This window comes from Vombatus ursinus, unplaced genomic scaffold (assembly GCF_900497805.2).
Source record: "Vombatus ursinus unplaced genomic scaffold, bare-nosed wombat genome assembly UNPS02014807.1, whole genome shotgun sequence".
NCBI lineage: Eukaryota > Metazoa > Chordata > Mammalia > Diprotodontia > Vombatidae > Vombatus > Vombatus ursinus.
Genome location: NW_020954585.1, coordinates 47831302 through 47849742, shown reverse-complemented (window position 1 = coordinate 47849742; position 18441 = coordinate 47831302). Strand labels below are relative to the sequence as shown.

Sequence of the window (18441 nt, the reverse complement as noted above, 5' to 3'; positions counted from 1 at the left end):
GGAAGAGGAGGAGGAGGAGGAAAAAGAGAAGAAGGAGAAGGAGAAGAAGGAGAAGAAGGAGAAGGAGAAGGAGAAGGAGAAGGAGAAGAAAGGAATGAGAGAAATATATAGTTAGCAATCATAACTGTGAATATGAATGAAATAAACTTACATGGTAACTGGAAGTGATTTGTAGAATGGATCAGATATTAGAATCCAACAATATGTTTACAAGAAACATGCTTGAAACAGCAAGACACACACACAGACTTAAAAAAAGGGGCTGTAACCAAATCTATTATATTTCAACCGAAGTAAAATAGGAAGGGTTGCAAACATGATATTAGACAAAGGAAAACTAAAAATAGACCTGATTAAAAGAGATAATTGGGGAAACTACATTTTACTAAATAGTACCATAGACTATGAAGTAATATTAATACTAAACATAGACACAATAAATGGAAACCCAATCAAATTCTTAAATAAAAAGTTAAATGAGGAAAGGAAAATAGACAGTAAAATTGGACTATTGGGGATGTTTAATTTATCCCTCTCAAAACTAGATAAATCTAGTTTATAAAATAAATGAGATAAAGATTTAACTCATAATAAATAAGTTAAAGATATAAATAGAATTTTTAAAATCTTAGATACGCTAGATCTGTGGAGAAAATTAAATGGGAATGAAAAGGAAAATGCTTTTTTCATCAGCTGTACATTATACCTTCACAAGAATTAACCATGTATTAGGGTATAACATCACCACAAACAAATAAATAAAAGGAGACATATTGAATGCAGTCTTTTTGGACCACAATGAAACAAAAATTAGATTTAATAAAGAGCTTTTGAAGCATAGATTAAAATTAATTGAAAACTAAATAATCTAATCCTCAAGAATGTGTGAGTCAAGAAACAAACCGTAGAAACAATCAATAATTCCATTAAAGATAATATCATCAATGAGATAACATTCAAAATGAATGGGATGCAACCAAAGCAATACGTGGGAGAAATTTTGTACCTCTAAACCCCTTATTCAATAAAAGAAAGAAATTTCAAATCAATGAATTGGGCATGAAACAAAAAAAAACACATAAAAAGAACAAATTTTAAAATCTCCATTTAAACATCAAAATAAAATCCTAAAAAAGGAGAGATTTTAAAAATTGTAAATTAAAAAAAGCTTTAAACTAAAAAAAAAAGAGATGGAAATCTGGTTTATGAAAAACAAAATAGATAAGTTATTGTTTAATTTGATTTTTTAAAAGAAGAAATACATATTACCAGTATTAAAAATGAGAATGCACTATGAATTCAGGTGAAATTAAAGTAATAATTAGGAGCTGTTTCTTTTTCATAATTATATGCCAACAAAACTGAAAATCTACATGAACTGGATAAACCTTTACTAAAATAAAAATGCACAGATTAAAAGAGGATTAAATAAAATACTCTTTAGCTATTTTTTCAAGTAGATTATATAGTATTGCAATTAATTGTTCTTTAAATATTTGCTATAATTCACTTGTAAATCCATGTAGTCACGTGGATTTTTTTCTTAGGACACTCATTTGCACAAACAAAACCAATTCAGCCAAAACTTGAAGGAAAGCAGAAAACAGAAGGTGGGGGGAATTTATAGCATGTTCCTCTGATAAAGGTCTCATGTCTCAAATATATAAGGAACTGAGCCAAATTCATAAAAAATATGAGCAATGCCCTATTGACAAAAGGTCAAAGATATGAACAGGCAATTTTCAGAAGAAGAAACTAAAGCTATCAATAGTCACACAAAAACATCCTCTAGATCAGAACTGATTAGAGAAGTTCAAGTTACAACATCTCTGGGGTACCACCTCAATCCTATCAGATTGGCTATTCTGAGAGAAATAAACAACAAATTCTAAAAGCAATGTGAAAAAAAAGTACACTAGAACACTGTTAGTGGAGTTGTGAACTGGTCAAACCTTTCTGAATTTTGAACTATGCTCAAAGGACTATAAAACTACAAACCCTTTGACCCAGCAATGCTACTACTATATCTATATCCCAAAGATATCAAAGAACAGGAGTAAACCCATATGGACAAAATATTTATAGCAGCACTTTTGTAGTAGCAAAAAATTCAAATGGAAAGGATGCCTATCAAAAGGGGAATTGTTGAACAAATTGTGGTATGATTGTGATGGGATATTATTTTGTTGTAAGAAATGATAAGGGGGATGGTTTCAGAAAAACTTGGGAAGACTTATATGAACTGATCCAAAGTGAAGTAAGTAGTTACAGAAGAACAATTTGCACAGTAACAGGAAAATTGCAATAATGGTGAACTGTGAAAGACTTAGCTACTCTGCTTGATACAATGATCTAAGATTAATTCCAAAATTGCCATGATGAAAAATGTTATCCACCTCTACAGAGAGAATTCTGAATTCTGAATTCTGAATGCACATTGAAGCATATTGTTTTCACTTTACTTTTGTTTTTTTGCATAAGGTTAAAATGAAAATATGTTTTTTGTGACTTCACAGGCAAAACTGACTCATATTGTCTGACTTCTCAATGAGTGGGGAAGAGGCCAAAAGATGGGAGAGAATTTGGAAATCAAAATTTTAAAAATCATTGCAGCAAGATGGCAGAGTAAAGGCATAGACTCACCTGAACTCTCCCCCAAACTCTCCAAAAACCTTTAAAAATGACTCTATACAAATTCTAGAGAAGCAGAACCCGTAAAAATATGAAGTGAAATAAATTTCCAGCCCAAAATAGCTTGGAAAATCAGTAAGAAAGATGAGACAGGAGCACAGTTCAGCACATTCCACATTAGTGCAGACTGGGCCTGGCAAACCCGGAGCAGACCTTGGAAGTGACTGAATCAGCAGTGGCAACAGCAATAGCTGCTTCTAGAGCTCTCCCCCACAGACAGTTAAGGGATAGAGCTGGTCAGAAAGAGATTATGTAGGTCTTGTTGTAAGCAGTGAGGCAGGACTCTGTTGCTTTGTCCATAGTTGAATCAGGATTGCAGTACTGGGTGGCAGTCCTGGGGCAAGGAAGAGCACTAGCATAGCAAAGTTTGTGGCAGCAGTGGAGAGGGGACCTTCCTTACAATTCCAGGGCAGAAAAGAGTGTTTGTGGTCACTCACAGATCAGAGCAGAGGCCAGGAGAGGAGTAAACACCTCTCCATAGATCATACTACCTTGAAAGAAATGAACATACAGATCCCTGAAGTCTCTCTGAAAACAGCTGCACAAAACCCCTAAAGTTTAGGTCAGTGTACCCTCCACCCTGGAAGCAGAGGCCTACTTTAACAAAGAGTTAAAAGTCAAGCTGGGAAAACGAGCAAACAATGGGGAAAAAAACTCTGACTATAGAAAGTTATTATGGTGACAAGGAAGATCATAACACACACTGAGAAGAAGATAACAAAGTCAAAGCTCCTACATCCAAAGTCTCCAGGAAAAATATTAATTGGTCTCAGTCCATGGAAGAGCTCAAAAAAGATTTTGAAAATCAAGTAAAAGAGGTAGAGGACAAATTGGGAAGAGAAATGAAAACAATGCAAGAAAATCATGAGAAAAGAGTCAACAGCTTGGTGAAGGAGACTCAAAAACAGTGGAGAAAATAACACCTTAAAAAAAAGATTGGACCAAATGGCAAAAGAGTTCCAAAGAGCCAATGAGGAGAAGAATGTTTTAAAAAGCAGAATTGGCCAAATGGAAAAGGAGGTTCAAAAGCTCACTGAAGAACATAATTCCTTAAAAATTAGAATGGAATAAATGGAAGCTAATGACTTTATGAGAAAACAAGAAGCAATAAAACAAAGCCAAAGAATAAAAAAATTGAAGACAATGTGAAATATGTCATTGGAAAAACAACTGACATGGAAAATAGATCCAGGAGAGATAATTAAAAAATTATTGGACTACCTGACAGCCTTGATCAAAAAAAGAATCTATCTATATCAGATAGTGTGTTGTCTTTAAGTGGGGAGAGGGAAGGGAGGCAGAGAAAATTTAAGACTCTAAAGCTTATGGAAGAGAATGTTGAAAACTAAAACTAAATAAATAAATTTAAAAAAAAAATTAAAAGAGCCTAGACATCATCTTTCAAGAAATTATCAAGGAAAACTGCCCTGATATTCTAGAACAAGAGGGTGAAATAGAAATTGAAAGAATCCTCTGATCACCTCCTGAAAGTGATACCAAAATGAAAACTCTCAGGAATATTATAGCCAAATTCCAGAATTCTCAGGTAAAGGAGAAAATATTGCAAGCAGTCAGAAAGAAACAATTCAAGTACTGTGGAACCAAAGTCAGGATAACACAAGATTTAGCAGCTTCTACATTAAAAGATCAGAGAGCTTGGAATACGATATTCCAGAGGGCAAAGGAGCTAGGATTATGACCAAGAATCACCTACCTAGCAAAACTGAGTACAATCCCTTAGGGGAAAAATTGAATATTTAATGAGATAGAGGACTTTTAAGAATTTTTGATGAAAAGACCAGAACTGAATAGAAAGTTTGACTTTCAAATACAAGACTCAAGAGAAGCATAAAAAGATAAATAGGAAAGGGAAATCATAAGGGACTTAATGAGGTTAAACTCTTTACATTCCTACATAAGAATATTTTTAACTCATAAGACTTTTCTTATTATTAGGGTATTTAGGAGCATATATAGACAGAGGGCACAGCTGTAAGTTGAATATGAAAGGATGATATCTAAAAAATAAAATTAAGGGGTGAGAGAGGAATGTACTGGGAGAAGGAGAAAGGGAGAAGTAGAATGGGGTAAATTATCTCACATAAAAGAGGCAAGAAAAAGCTTTTACAGCAGTGGAGGGGAAGAGGGGGGAGCTGAGGGGGAGTGAGTGAACCTTATTCTCATCAGAATTGGCTCAAAGAATGAATTACATATGCACACAATTAGGTATTGAAATATATCTTACCCTACAGCAAAGTGGGGGGGGGGGTGGGTATAAGAAAAGAGGGTGTGATAGAAGGGAGGGTAGAATGGGGTAGGATGTGATCAGAAGCAAACCACTGTTGAGGAGGGACAGAGTGAAAGGAGAGAGAGAATAGAATAAACTGGGGTAGGGGAATAGGATGGAGGGAAATACAGTTAGTAATAATATCTGTGAAAAACAATTGATGCAAGTTTCTTTGATAAAGACCTCATTTTTCAAACATAGAGAGAACTGAGTCAAATTTATAAAAATAAGAGCCATTCCCCAATTACTAAATGATCAACAGATATGATCAGTTTTCAGATGAAGTAATCAAAGCTATCTATAGCCATATGTAAAATGATCTAACTCACTGTTGATTGGATAAATGCAAATTAAAACAATTCTGAGGTACTACCTCATGTCTATTAGACTGTCTTAATAGGACAGAAAAGGTAAATGACAAATGTTGGAGGGGAGACTGGAAAAATGAGACTTTAATACACTGTTGGTAGAGTTGTAAACTGATTCAACTATTCTGTAGTGCAATTTGAAACTATGCCCAAAGGGCTATAAAACCATGAATACCATTTGAATTAGCAATACCACTACTAGGTATGTATTCCAAAAGAGATAAAAAACAAAACCAAAAAAAGGATCTATATGTATAACAACCCTTTTCTGGGAATAAAGAATTAGAAATTGAGGGAATGCCCATCAGCTGGGCATTGTAGCATGTGATTATAATGGAATATTATTGTACTATAAGAAATGATGAGCAGAATGCTCTCAGAAAAACCTGGAAAGACTTGCATGGACTGATACAGAGTGAAATGCACTGTGTACAAAGTAACAGCAATATTGTAAGGTGATCAGTTGTAAATGACTTCGGTATTCTCAGCAATACAGTGATCCAAGACAACTCTGAAGAATTTATGATGAAAAATGCTATCTCTCACAGAACAAGAAACGATAGTGTCTGAATACAGATTGAATCATATGTTTTAAAAATTTTACTTTATTTTTCTCAAGGTTTTTTTTGTCTATGTTTTCTTTCAGAACATGACTATTATGGATGTGTTTTGTATGACTATACATGTATAATCTATATCTAATTGCTTGCCTTCTCAATGCAAGGGTGGGAAGGGAGGAAGGGAGAGAGTTTGGAACTCAAATTTTTAAAATGAATGTTAAAAATTGTTGTTACATGTAACTGGGGAAAAATAAAGTACTAAATAAAAAAAATCAACATAAAAAATAAAAAGGAGACAAAAAAGTAAATATCAAGAGATCTGCCTTAAGACAGTCTCAATATCTAAAGCACTACTTGTATATCTTCAGAACAATTCCTTCCTATCATTATGCCCTATTGGTTATTTGCCATTTTTAAAAATCTGATACTAGGCTTGAAAGGCAGAGATTTCAATAGACTCTCAAAAACCTGTTCTAGTATCAATTTTATTTACATTGTAGAGATGCTAAACCTTAACTTCCTAAGAAATAAAAGGAATGAGACTATTGATCTCTTATTGCAATAGTATTTCACTTAGACTGAAGATTTTTTGGGCTGTTGGGTGACAGAATAGATAGAGAGCCAGTACTGGAGTCAGAAAGACCTTAATTCAAATCTGATCTCAGAAATTTATAAGTTGTGTGACCTTGGGCAAGTCATTTAACCATGTTTGCCTCTGTTTCCTCATCTGTAAAATGAGTTGGGGGAGTAAATGGCAAATCACTCCAGCATCTCTGCCAACAAACCCCTAATGAGGTGATGAAGAGTCAGACATGACTGAACAACAAAACAACAAAAGACTTTATTTAATTCTTTAAAATCCAAAGGTGAAGAAGAAAAGGGTAAATGGAGAGAAAGTGGTGGCACCTATTGTAGTATGAACCTTTTTCATTTTTTTATTTATTTTTCTTTTGCCACACAATCGGGGTTAAGTGACTTGCCCAGAGTCACACAGCTAGTGAGTATCATGTGTCTGAGGCTAGATTTGAAGTCAGGTCCTCCTGACTCCAGGGTTGGTGCTCTATCCACTGCACCACCTAGCTGCCTCCAACATTTTGTTTGTTTGTTTGGATTTCTTTGGAAGGCAATGGGGTTAAGTGAATTGCCAAGGGTCACACAGCTTGTAAGTGTCAGTGCCTGAGGCCTGATTTGAACTGAGGCCCTCCTGACTGCAGGTCAGGTGTGAGCCTTTTTGTTGTATTGTAAATTTTTTGAAGAGGTTAGCTATAAAGGACAGAAAAGATATAGGACAATAACAGGGAGAGAAGGATCAAGTGGGGGGTTTTTCAGGAAAGAAAACTCATGGGCATTTTTGTGAGAAGTAGGAAATTAATCAGTAGACAGGGATAGATTGGAAATAAGAGTGTTGATGACAGATGGGGCAATCTCTTAGAAGAGATGGACTCACTTGGACAAGAAAAGGAATTAGCCTTAGTAAGGAATAAGGTTATTTCATTATGTGATGCAGACGTAAAGGAGGGGCTAGTAGTAAAAGGCATCTGAGTGTTGGGAGATGAGGAAGTGGGGAAAAGAAGGAGTTCACAATGAATAGCCTCATTTTTTTTTTCTGGTAAAATATCAGGGAATGATCTCAGCTGAGAGTGTGGAAAGAGGAGGAGCAATGGGAGGTTTGAGGAGGGAATAAAATGTTTGGAAGAGTCACTGTGTAGAATGAGATCATTAGTGCCCTTAGCCATACAAGTGGTATCAGTGGTGGGCTTTGAATTCAAGTCTTCCTGACTCTGAATGTAGCACCATATCCTCTATCTGTTATGTCTTAAAAAGAATTTTACTATTCTACTAAGGGCTTAAAAACTTCTACAAATAAGTGATCCTGTCTCCCAATTCAATGTTCTCTCTAAACTGTCTCAAATGAACACAATGAGTAATCTTTCCCCTTGTTTAAAAGAATGTGTTTACCTTTCCGGACGGAACTCCTCTGGCTCTGGCCAATATTTTGGGTCATGATGGAGGACAAAGGGTGAGGCCATCACCACTGTGCCTTTAGGAATCCTTAGTCCATTGAGCTCAACAGTTTTCTTAGCAACCCTTTCAATCCTGCCAGCTATGGGAAATAGGCGGAGATTTTCATTTATCACCATGTCTAGATACTCCATCTGTACCACGGCATCATATGTGACCGCTTCCTGCAAAGACAACAAACAGTTGTAAGTACTAAGTTCTGAGTACTTAGTAGGCTATCACAACTACCTCTACTTGGTCTTAGAATGAGTCTATGCCAACTCCATTGTACATCTGGTCACCAGATGTTACAGTAATACCTTCTGGAGGAAAGCTATAAAAATATATTTACTATTGAACTTGTGGAATGTTGGGAGTCACTGCAGTGGTCAATATGCTAATGAAGTGATTCAAAACTTCTGAGCTCTGTCAAAATGAGATTTGTATCTGTATAAATATTTTCATAAAATGAGCCTCTTTGAGCCTGTGACAAAACTGTTGAACCTCAGTAGCAGCTCTATTCCTCTCATTCTCTCACCTTGTTGGGCAAAACTGCATCTATCTCCTTCTGAAGTTTCTGCTGGATCTCAGGGTTGGTGGCCAGGTTGTAAAAAAGAAAAGAAAGAACTGAACTGGTGGTTTCATAGCCAGCAAAAAGAAAGATAATAGATTGGGCCAGGAGTTCCTCATCACTCAGATCTGAAATAGAGTCAAGGGAAAATTCAGATAAAGTCATCATACCACTGTTACATCATTCAGTCATATCACAAGAAGTTAGGAAAGGCATCTACCTGACTGTCCAGAATACCTAGAAAAGATCTGAAATGCATGACAAGAATTTTCCACCAAAATCTATCATTACAAGGCAGGAAAAAGATTAAGTCTAACTGGGATTGCTCAACCAAATTTCTCCGATATTTGTTCCATTCTTTCCACACACCTACTTCATCCTCATTTGTTATTTCTGGATGTGATAAAAGTGAGATTTCATTTCAGGGAATTCTCTCTTCTTTCTAGCGCAGTGTCATAGGACAGATACACTAAAAGGCTCTAGTAATAGTCCAGAGGAGAGGAGATAAGTGCCTGTGGTAGGGTGGTTGAGTAGGGAGTGAAGCAAATATGGAGGAGAGATGTTTGAAGGAAATCACAGATTTAGGGCTGGAAGGCACCCCAATAGCCATGTAATCGGTAACGTGAGACCTGAAGAAGTTAAGTGACTTTCCCAAAGTCTCAAAGGTGAGAGAGTTCAGATTTAAACCTAGGTTCTCAGACTTCAGAGACCACGCTCTTTCCACTGTACCCCACTATATCCTATCTCTGATGAACTCCATGAAGGGAAGGTATGCAGAAGGTAACAATAAACATTGGTTCCATTTCTATACAAAATGCCTAGTTTTTATAGATTATTTTTATAAATTACCTCATTTGACCACCATAACAAACCTGTGAAATTGCTAGTGTAAGAATGCTCCTCTCCATTCTTCAGATAAGGCAATTGAGGTTCAGAACGATAAGATAACTGTTCCAAAGTCACTGATCTAGCAAGTGGCTGAAGCTGAGATTAGAATCTGGCCTTCTGACTCCCAACTCCAGTTCCCCCTTCACTTAATAATGTTGCCTCCATCCAGCTGAATTCTAATAAGAATTCTCCACATAGGAGAGTCTATATCCTACTTATGGTTAAATGAGAATAGTGTTCATTTTATAAGCACTATTTTATACTGTATCTTCAGATCAGTCTCTTTTTTCTTTCCTGTATGGCTGCTATTCAGTTGTTTCTGTCATGGCTGACTCCTTGTGAACTCTAATTGGGTTTTTCTTGACAAAGATATCAGTGATTTTTCCATTTCCTCCTCTACTTCATTTGACAGATGAGGAAACTGATGCAAAGAAGGTTAAATGACTGGCCCAGGGTCATACAACTAGTTAGTGTCTGAGGTCAGATTTGAACTCAGGAAGGTGAATCTTCCTGACTCCAGGCCTGGCCCTTTATCCTATGTGCCAAATAGCTGTTCAGCTAGCTAAAGCACAAATAAACATGCTGTAGGCCAGGGAATAGAGTAAAATTATAGGATTTAGAGCTAGAAGATAATTGACTGATCATCTGGACCAATACCCTTCTTTTACCTATGACATGCAAGTCCAGACAAATGAGGTGATGCATGCAGGATCACTCAAGTATTTAAAAGCATAGTTAGAATAAGATAAATTATTTTCTTTCTTGAAAAAAAAAGTGTTTTTCCCACCTCCTTATGCTTCATTATCTTCCTAGGCATAGATGAAATAGGGACTTTAATGTCACCATCCATGCTTCAGACTAACTTGACCATCACAAATTCAAATATACTTTTGAAAATTGACTCCATCTAGCTCATCCTGCCGATGTCAAACATCTTTCTGATGTGGCTAGGTGATACCACAGAGTGTTGGACTTAGAGGGAAGTCAGCTCTGAGTTCAAATTCTACTTCAAAGTTTTACTAGCTCTGATACTGTGGAAGTTGCTTAAACTCTCTCAGCTTTAGATTCCTCATCTCTAAAATAGAAATAAGAATGACATCAAGCACACAGAATTATTATGAAGATCAAATGAAGTAATATATGTAAAGTGCTCTGCAAATCCTAAAACCCTGTAACATCATTGCCATTGTCATTGTTATTGACATTTGGCATATCATCTAAGCAAATTGGAAATGTTTTCATACTTCCACAGATAATGCCCTCAAGATTCCAATTTGTGGCTACCCTCATGCCCGACTTACCTTTGTGAGAGTGTGTCTCTGAATTGTTAGAAGTCTGAGAATCCATCATAAGCTGAAGAAAATCTAAGCGATGCTGGAAGAGTGATGGAAAACACTAATGTTGAGAAAACACTTGAGAATATAGAAATTAGCTATGAACACAGCAAATTAATATTCCTGATGTAGGATAGACAAGTAAAGATATGAATGATTAGAGACATTGTGGCTTCAACTAAGTGGCAGAATTGGAATTCTACTCAAGGCACTTCCACAAAGGACCTGGAGGGCCAAAGACCTTTACCCTCAAGTGAATGATATAAGAACTTAAAATCAGATTCCCAAATTTTAAAAGATGATGTCCCAATCACCAGCCCAAGGTTTTGGAAGGGAAGCATATTCTGCAGAACCTAAAAGAAAATATTAAATATTCTAGGAAATGAATTCTCTTAAGTCTGACAGAAAGGACCTCAATGGTTTAAAATATAATTGATGTGGACACCACAGATTGCAATCATACAATAACCTCATGGCTGGTTTTCCAGGATCACTATAGGCAAAGAAATGGATCTCACTGTGGTCAACCAATAGACATACCTAGGACCTAGATTAGTCTTAGGTCAGCAAACATATAATAAATCAACATGCTTAAGCTTGAAGACTTCATAGCTTGCAAGGATCAACAATTGGTTGCAGTTTTCTGAGCTGGCCTTCAAGAATTAAGAGTCATAGCTGTTCCAGAAAAAGGTCTCGGAGTAGAAGCTTTGCAAGAAAATGAAAAATGCTCCCAATGTGGGCCAAGAGCCCACATGAAGAATTTGAGTACAAAATTACTGGTATAATTATAATTTTTGTTCTTATTCTTATATAGCTTTTGGTATTGTTAGCAAGGCCCTTTTGAGAGTGTGTAAATAAAGAAGAAAGGTACTTTCTTCTTCCTAGGGTTCTTGCTACACATCATATACTAATTTGCAATATGATATTGAGTATGTGTCTTATCCCACATATGTCATTGTAAATTAATTGAGAGCTGGGACAGCTTTTCTCTTTGTACTTCCACAGACACAGATCACTAAGTCTGGCAAATATTAAATAATGGGAGCATAGAGTTAGAGCTGGAAATGAGCCTACAAGTCACAAAGTGACACTTTTTCAGGTTACAGTAAGTCCTCAAAAATATCTGACAATTGGAATTGAATAAAAATTTTAATGAACAAAGATAAATATCAGATAGAGGGGAATACAAGTTTTGTTTGCTCTACCCTGAGGATAAAGAATACCACTATTTATAATGTACATATATTCTTATTCTGAATATTGGAGAGATCTACTTACCTTCTGTGAACATTTCTTTCGTTCTTCCTTTATTTTTTTAATTGATTTTGCTAAGAAATCTGTTGCTTCTTTTGGAAATACAGTTATATCCAATGTTTTTAACAAAGGAACAAGGAATGGAAAAAGTGCTGAGGAAAATAAAAACAAATCCTCATGAAATTATAGGTGATGCTACCACCTTTACGTGGAGTGTAGATGGGGAGATGGCACCATATGTACAAATTGTAACATGGCTTACTCATTTCATTTTTGAGCTCACTGATTGTCTGTGAACTGGTGGGGGTCAATGAAAAGTCAAACAATGGAAGGGAATCTCTCTCCAAAATCAAATATCCTATGCCCATCCCTAGTCTTCTAGGTTAACTGCTAAGCTACCTATGACTGACTCAATCAACAAATAATTCCTCTGAGGATTTAGGTCAGTTGCTCTCTGAAAGCCCTCCCTCCCAAACAGTAGTAATTAAAGAATTGAATCTCCAAAATTCCTGAGATTGTGTTGTAATCTCTGTAAGCATCAGTTTAATCCTCTGTTAAATAAAGGGGTTAAACTTGATGGCTCTTAAGTTTCTGTCCATCTCTAAATCTATGATCCAACTTTTTGAGTTATTGAGTATCTTTAGGTATGTCAGGATCATTGAATTTTTAATTATTTATATCTGTAAAGAAGAACCAACTTACTTATTGTAAGTAGGAGTGGGTCCAGAAAATTGAATTTAAGTAACTTCCTGATTTCTCTGACAAAGGGATCATTCTGATTATTCAAGGAATCAACATTGATACTAAATGAAGTGCTGGTGATCACATCCATGCTGTAAGCCCCAAAAATTCTGAGGAGAGAAAGCAAAAAAGAAAAAGACTCAGAACAGGCACTGCATCTTTTCCATTCCAAGTAAAGACATGAAGTGAGCCTCTAAACCCATGGTGTAGAACTCAGTAGAAACCGGGATCACTAAACCGTTCTATAGGATACCTGTGAGCCATGTATTGAAAACAGAAAAACACATACTAATATTACTTCTGTTCTATTGTACTTTTTATTTTATTACATATTTCTCTATTACACTTTAATGTGGTCTGCCCAGGTTTGTCTACTGTGATCTACATTCAAGCCAGCAGGGCATATGGGCCAGAGTTGAAAATGATCAGTTGAATCTACTGGGTGAAATTTTTTCAGAAAAATGTTGATTCTTCTCACCAAGTACCTAGAAGTTCAAAAGCATTTTATAAATGAATGAGTGGTTGAATGAATGAATGAATGACAGCTTGGACATTCATGGGACAAAATGCATAGCAGTGCTAATTGGTATTATCACTTCTTTTTCCTAAAGTGTTAGAGATGGTTAGGTTCCCCTCATTTAATGAGGAATACATTTTCCTCCCCACGGTGTGAATACTCTTTATGTCCGATTAATAAGCTATCATTTACTTGGTGCATACTGTGTGCCAGGAGCTATTCTAGCCACTGGAGATATGAGAAAAATGCAAAAAATTCTCTGGCCTCAAGAAGCTTATATTCAAATAGAGATCGGATACATACATAAACATATATATATATATACTTAACTACATATATACATATATGTGTATGTATGAATGTGTGTGTGTGTATGTGTGTACACACAGAAGAAGAGGTTGGCCACACAGGAGAAGGTACTAACAGCTATATCTTTAACCCCATATTCTTCTGTCTTTTTCAGATTAGCTATACTATCATTGCCACTCTTATCTTCATATTTTTCTTTGTTTTTGTAATTTTTATTTATTTTATTTTTAATTTATGGAGTAACACAAGCATTTCCATAACATGGTGTAATAAAAAATATGCTTGCACATGAAAATGCAAATCTATTATATGCAACTTGCTATTTCATTTATTTTTTTAAAATTTTTTTGCATTTTTTAAATTTATTTTTTGTTTTCAACATTTACTTCCACAAGATTTTGAGTTTCAAATTTTCACCCTATCTCACCCCTCCCTCCACCCCAAGATGGCATGCATTCTGAATACCCCTTCCCCTAGTCTGCCTTCCCTTCTATCTCTCCCCCCCCCTTCTTTTATCCCCTTCCCCTTTAATTTTCCTGTAGGGCAGGATGGATTTCTGTACCCCATTTCCTGTATTTCTTATTTCCCAGTTGCATGTGAAAACATTTTTTTTAAACATGTGTTTTTAAAACTTTGGGTTTCAAATTTTCTCCCTTCCTTCTGCCCCGCCCACCCTCATTGATAAGGCAAGCAACTAAATATAGATTATATATGTGCAGTTACGCAAAACACTTCCATAGTAGACATGCTGCGAAAAACTAACTCTATTTCCCTTAATCCTATCCCACTCCCTCATTTATTCTATTCTTTGTTTTGACTCTAACCCTCCTCAGAAGTACTTGTTTCTCATTATCCCCTTTCCCAATCTATCCTCATCTCTATCATCCCCCTACTCTCTTGTCCCCTTCCCCCCCCATTTTCCTGTAGGGTAAGACAGATTTCCATACCCAATTGAGTGTGTATGTTATTCCCTCCTTAAGTCATATCCTGTGAGAATAAGATTCACTCATTCCCTCTCACCTTCCCCTGTTTCCCCTCCATTGTAAAAGCTTTTTTTTCTCTTTTTTTTGTGAGATAATTTATCCCATTCTACCTCTCCCTTTCTCCTTCTCCTAGTATAATCCTTTCTCACCCCTTAATTTTATTCTCCAGATATGACTCCTTCATCTTCAACTCACCCTGTGCCCTCTATCTGTCTATCTATCTATCTAGCTATACATACATGTAATTTTTTCCTCCAACTATCCTAATACTGACAAAGGTCTCATGAGTTACAAATATCATCTTTCCATGAAGGAATGTAAACAGCTCAACCTTAATAAGTCTCTTATGATTTTCTCTTTCCTGTTTACCTCTTCATGTTCCACTTGAGTCTTGTATTTGAAAATCAGATTTTCTATTCAGCTCTGGTCTTTTCATCAAGAGTGCATGAAAGTCCTCTATTTCACTGAATAACCATTTTTTCCCCTGTAGGATTATGCTCAGTTTTGCTGGGTAGGTGATTCTTGGTTGTAATCCTGTCTCCTTTGCCCTCCAGAATATTATATTCAATGCCCTGCGGTCCCTTAATGTAGAAGCAGTTAAATCTTGTGTTATCCTGATTGTGTTATTGTTTCTTTCTGGCTGCTTATAATATTTTCTCCTTGACCTGGGAATTCTGGAATTTGGCTACAATATTCCTAGGAGCTTTCCTTTGGGAATCTCTTTCAGGAGGGGATTGGTGGATTCTTTCAATTTCTATTTTGCCCTCTGGTTCTAAAATATCAGTGCGGTTTTCCTGGATAATTTCTTGAAAGATGATGTCTAGGCTCTTTTTTGGATCATGGCTTTCAGATAGTCCAATAATTTTTAAATTCTGTCTCCTGGATCGATTTTCCAGGTCAGTTGTTTTTCCAATGAGATATTTCACATTGTTTTCTAATTTTTCATTTTTTTTAATTCATTTTACAGTGTCTTGATTTCTCATAAAGTCACTAGCTTCCAATTTCTCTATTCTAATTTTTAAGGAAGTATTTTCTTCAGTAAGTTTTTGGACTTCCTTTTCCATTTGGCCAATTTTGTTTTTTAGGGCATTCTTCTCCTCATTGGCTTTTTGGACCTCTTTTGCCATTTGGGTTAGGCTATTTTTTAAGGTGTTATTTTCTTCAGTGTTTTTTTGGGTCTCCTTTAGCAAGCTGTTGACTTGTTTTTCATGATTTTCTTGCAAAACTCTCAGTTTTTCCTCTACTTCTCTTATTTGCTTCTCAAAATCCCTTTTGAGCTCTTCCAAGGCCTGGGACTGATTCATTTTCTTCTTGGAGGCTTTGGATGTAGGAGCTTTGGCTTCATTGTCTTCTTCTGGTTATATGTTTTGATCTTCTTTGTAACCAAAGTAAGATAACATAGTCTGACTCTTTTTGCACTGCTTACTCATGATCCTGGTCAATTACTTGAGTTTTAAACTCTCTGTTAAGATAAAAGTCTGCTTCTAATGCGGTGAATGTACTGTCCCAAGTTTTGGGGGTTTGTCCAGCTGTTTTCAGAGATACTTCTAGGGACCTGAGAATTTTCAGTTCTTCCAAGGTGCTATGATAAGGGGCAAGGTGTTTTCTCTCCACCGCTACAAGAAACTTCACCATGTCAGCACTCCTCCTCACCCCAGGACCACCCCTCAGAACTGTGACCCAGATCCAAGCACCGGAAAAGCAAGAGATTCCTGCCTTAGCACTGGCAAAGAGATCCCTGCAATCCCCCTCTGATCAACCACTTGATTCCCCCTCAGTCTGTGGGCCAGAAGCTCAGGGAACAGCTGTGGCTCCCGGGGGAGGCTGAGACCTAGCTCCCTCTCTCACCAGAGTCACAGACTTTTCCCACTGACCTTCCAAGTTGCCTTTGGCATTCCTGGGTCGAGAAGTCTGGAAACCGCCACAGCTGCCCACGATTCAGCCCTCTGAGGCCTGCTCCAGGGTTGCTGCGGCCTGTATGCCCATGCCACACTGCGCTCCTCTCCCAGCCCCGCGCGATATACCTTTCTGATCAACCATCCAGGCTGTCTTTGGCTGGAAATTTGTTTCACTCTGTCTTTTTGTGGGTTCTGCTGCTTTAGAATTTGTTTAGAGTCATTTTTTATAGGTATTTGGAGGGGTTTGGGGGGAGAGCTCCAATAAGTCACCGCTTTCCTTCTGCCATCTTGGCTCCACCTCCTTGTTATTCCATTTAAATGTATAATAGTTATCATGTAAATTTATTTTTCCTTTGTTTTCCTTCCATCCCACCCTAGAGATGGCTACCATTAGACACAAATATATAGTTAGATGTGTGTTTGTGTGTGTGTGTAAAATCATTCTGTACATGCTTCTATTTATCAATTCTTTCTCTGGATGCAGATAGCCTCTTTCTTCATATGTCCTTTGTAGTTAAATTGGATGTTTATAACAGAAAAAATTACTCATTCAAACTTGTTCTTGAAACAAAATTACTGTTACTGTATACAATGTTCTCTTGGTTCTGCTCATTTCCCTCTTCATTATTTTGTCCAAGTCTATTCATGTGTTTTCCAAGATCATCAAGTTAATCACTTCTTATCACATGGTAGTATTCTATCAAGATCATATATCACAACTTGTTCAGTCATTCCTCAATTGATGGGCATACCCAAAATTTTCAGTTCTTTACCACCACAAAGAGAGCTGTTATAAATATTTTAGAACATAGAGGTTCTTTTCCTTTCTCTCTAATCATCTTTGGAAATAGACCTAATAGTGTTATTGCTGGGTCAAAGGATATAAGCAGGTTAATATCTCTTTGGGCCCAATTCCAGTTTGTTCTCCAAAATTGTAGAATCAGTTCACAATTCCACCAAAAATCAATTAGTGTCCAATTTTTTCCAAATCCCCTCTAACATTTGTCACTTTTCTCTTCAATCATTTTAGCCAATTTGATAGGTATAAAATGACATCTCAAAGGTGTTTTAATTTGCATTTTCTAATAAATAATAATTTAGAAACTAAATGGGCACTTAGAGTGCAGGAAGAAAGACATATTACCCAGAATGAAAGAGGTAATAGTCCTGGTGCTTCTGGCCCTGGTCAGACCATATCTATTATGTCCAAAGTTCTGGGCATGATATTTGGAGAAGCACATTGATAAACTGGAAGTAAATAGTATCCAATGACTACTTTAGTGAGATGATTCAAAAACAAAGGTTTGTTGAAGGAACTGAGGATATTGATAATTTTTATAAAAGACAATTTAAGGAAGATAATAAAAATATTTAGAGCATTTTTCATATGACCACAAATTGTTTTGATTTATCAGAAAGCTGCATGTTCATATCCTTTGACAAGTTACTAATTGGGGAATGACTTATATTCCTATAGATTTGAGAAATCAAGATATCTGAGATATAAGACCTTTATCTGAGAAACTGTCTATAAAAATGCTTTCCCAGTTTTCTTCTTTCATTCTGATATTGGCTACACTAGTTTTATTTGTACAAAACTTTTTGTTTTTATTTAATGTAATCAAAATTATCCATTTTACACCTCACTCTGCTCTCTATCTCTTGTTTATTCAAAAATTGTTTACCTATCCCATAAGTCTGATAAATATGTTTCAAGTTCTTCAAATCTTCTTGTAACATCTCTCTTTACAGCTAAGCAGTGAATCCATTTTGACCTTATTTTGGTAAATGGTGTGAGATATTGGTCCATGCCCAGTTTCTGCCATATGGCTGTCTAGTTGTCCCTACAATTTTTACCAAATAATGAATTCTTATCTCAAAATCTTGAGTCTTTATGTTTTTCAAATACAAGGTTACTATATTTATTTGTGGCTGTAAGTTGTATGTCAGCTCTGTTACATTGATATACCTTTCTATTTTGGAGCTAGTAAAAGATAGTTTTGATAATTACTATCTTCAATTATAGTTTAAAATCTGGT

The 18441-nt window shown here is 36.1% G+C and overlaps 1 protein-coding gene across 1 annotated transcript in view; it reads right to left on the bottom strand.

The window, feature by feature from the left end:
• LOC114052313 (cytochrome P450 3A8-like) overlaps window positions 1–18441 on the bottom strand; it is a 41724-nt gene that overhangs the window by 8895 nt on the left and 14388 nt on the right. The window contains exons 7-11 of the mRNA XM_027874863.1: window positions 12657–12805; window positions 11979–12106; window positions 10668–10740; window positions 8446–8606; window positions 7866–8092 (exon numbers count right to left, since the gene is read on the bottom strand). Of these exons, the coding sequence (XP_027730664.1) occupies window positions 7866–8092; window positions 8446–8606; window positions 10668–10740; window positions 11979–12106; window positions 12657–12805 (738 nt within the window). The remainder of the gene's footprint in view (window positions 1–7865; window positions 8093–8445; window positions 8607–10667; window positions 10741–11978; window positions 12107–12656; window positions 12806–18441) is intronic.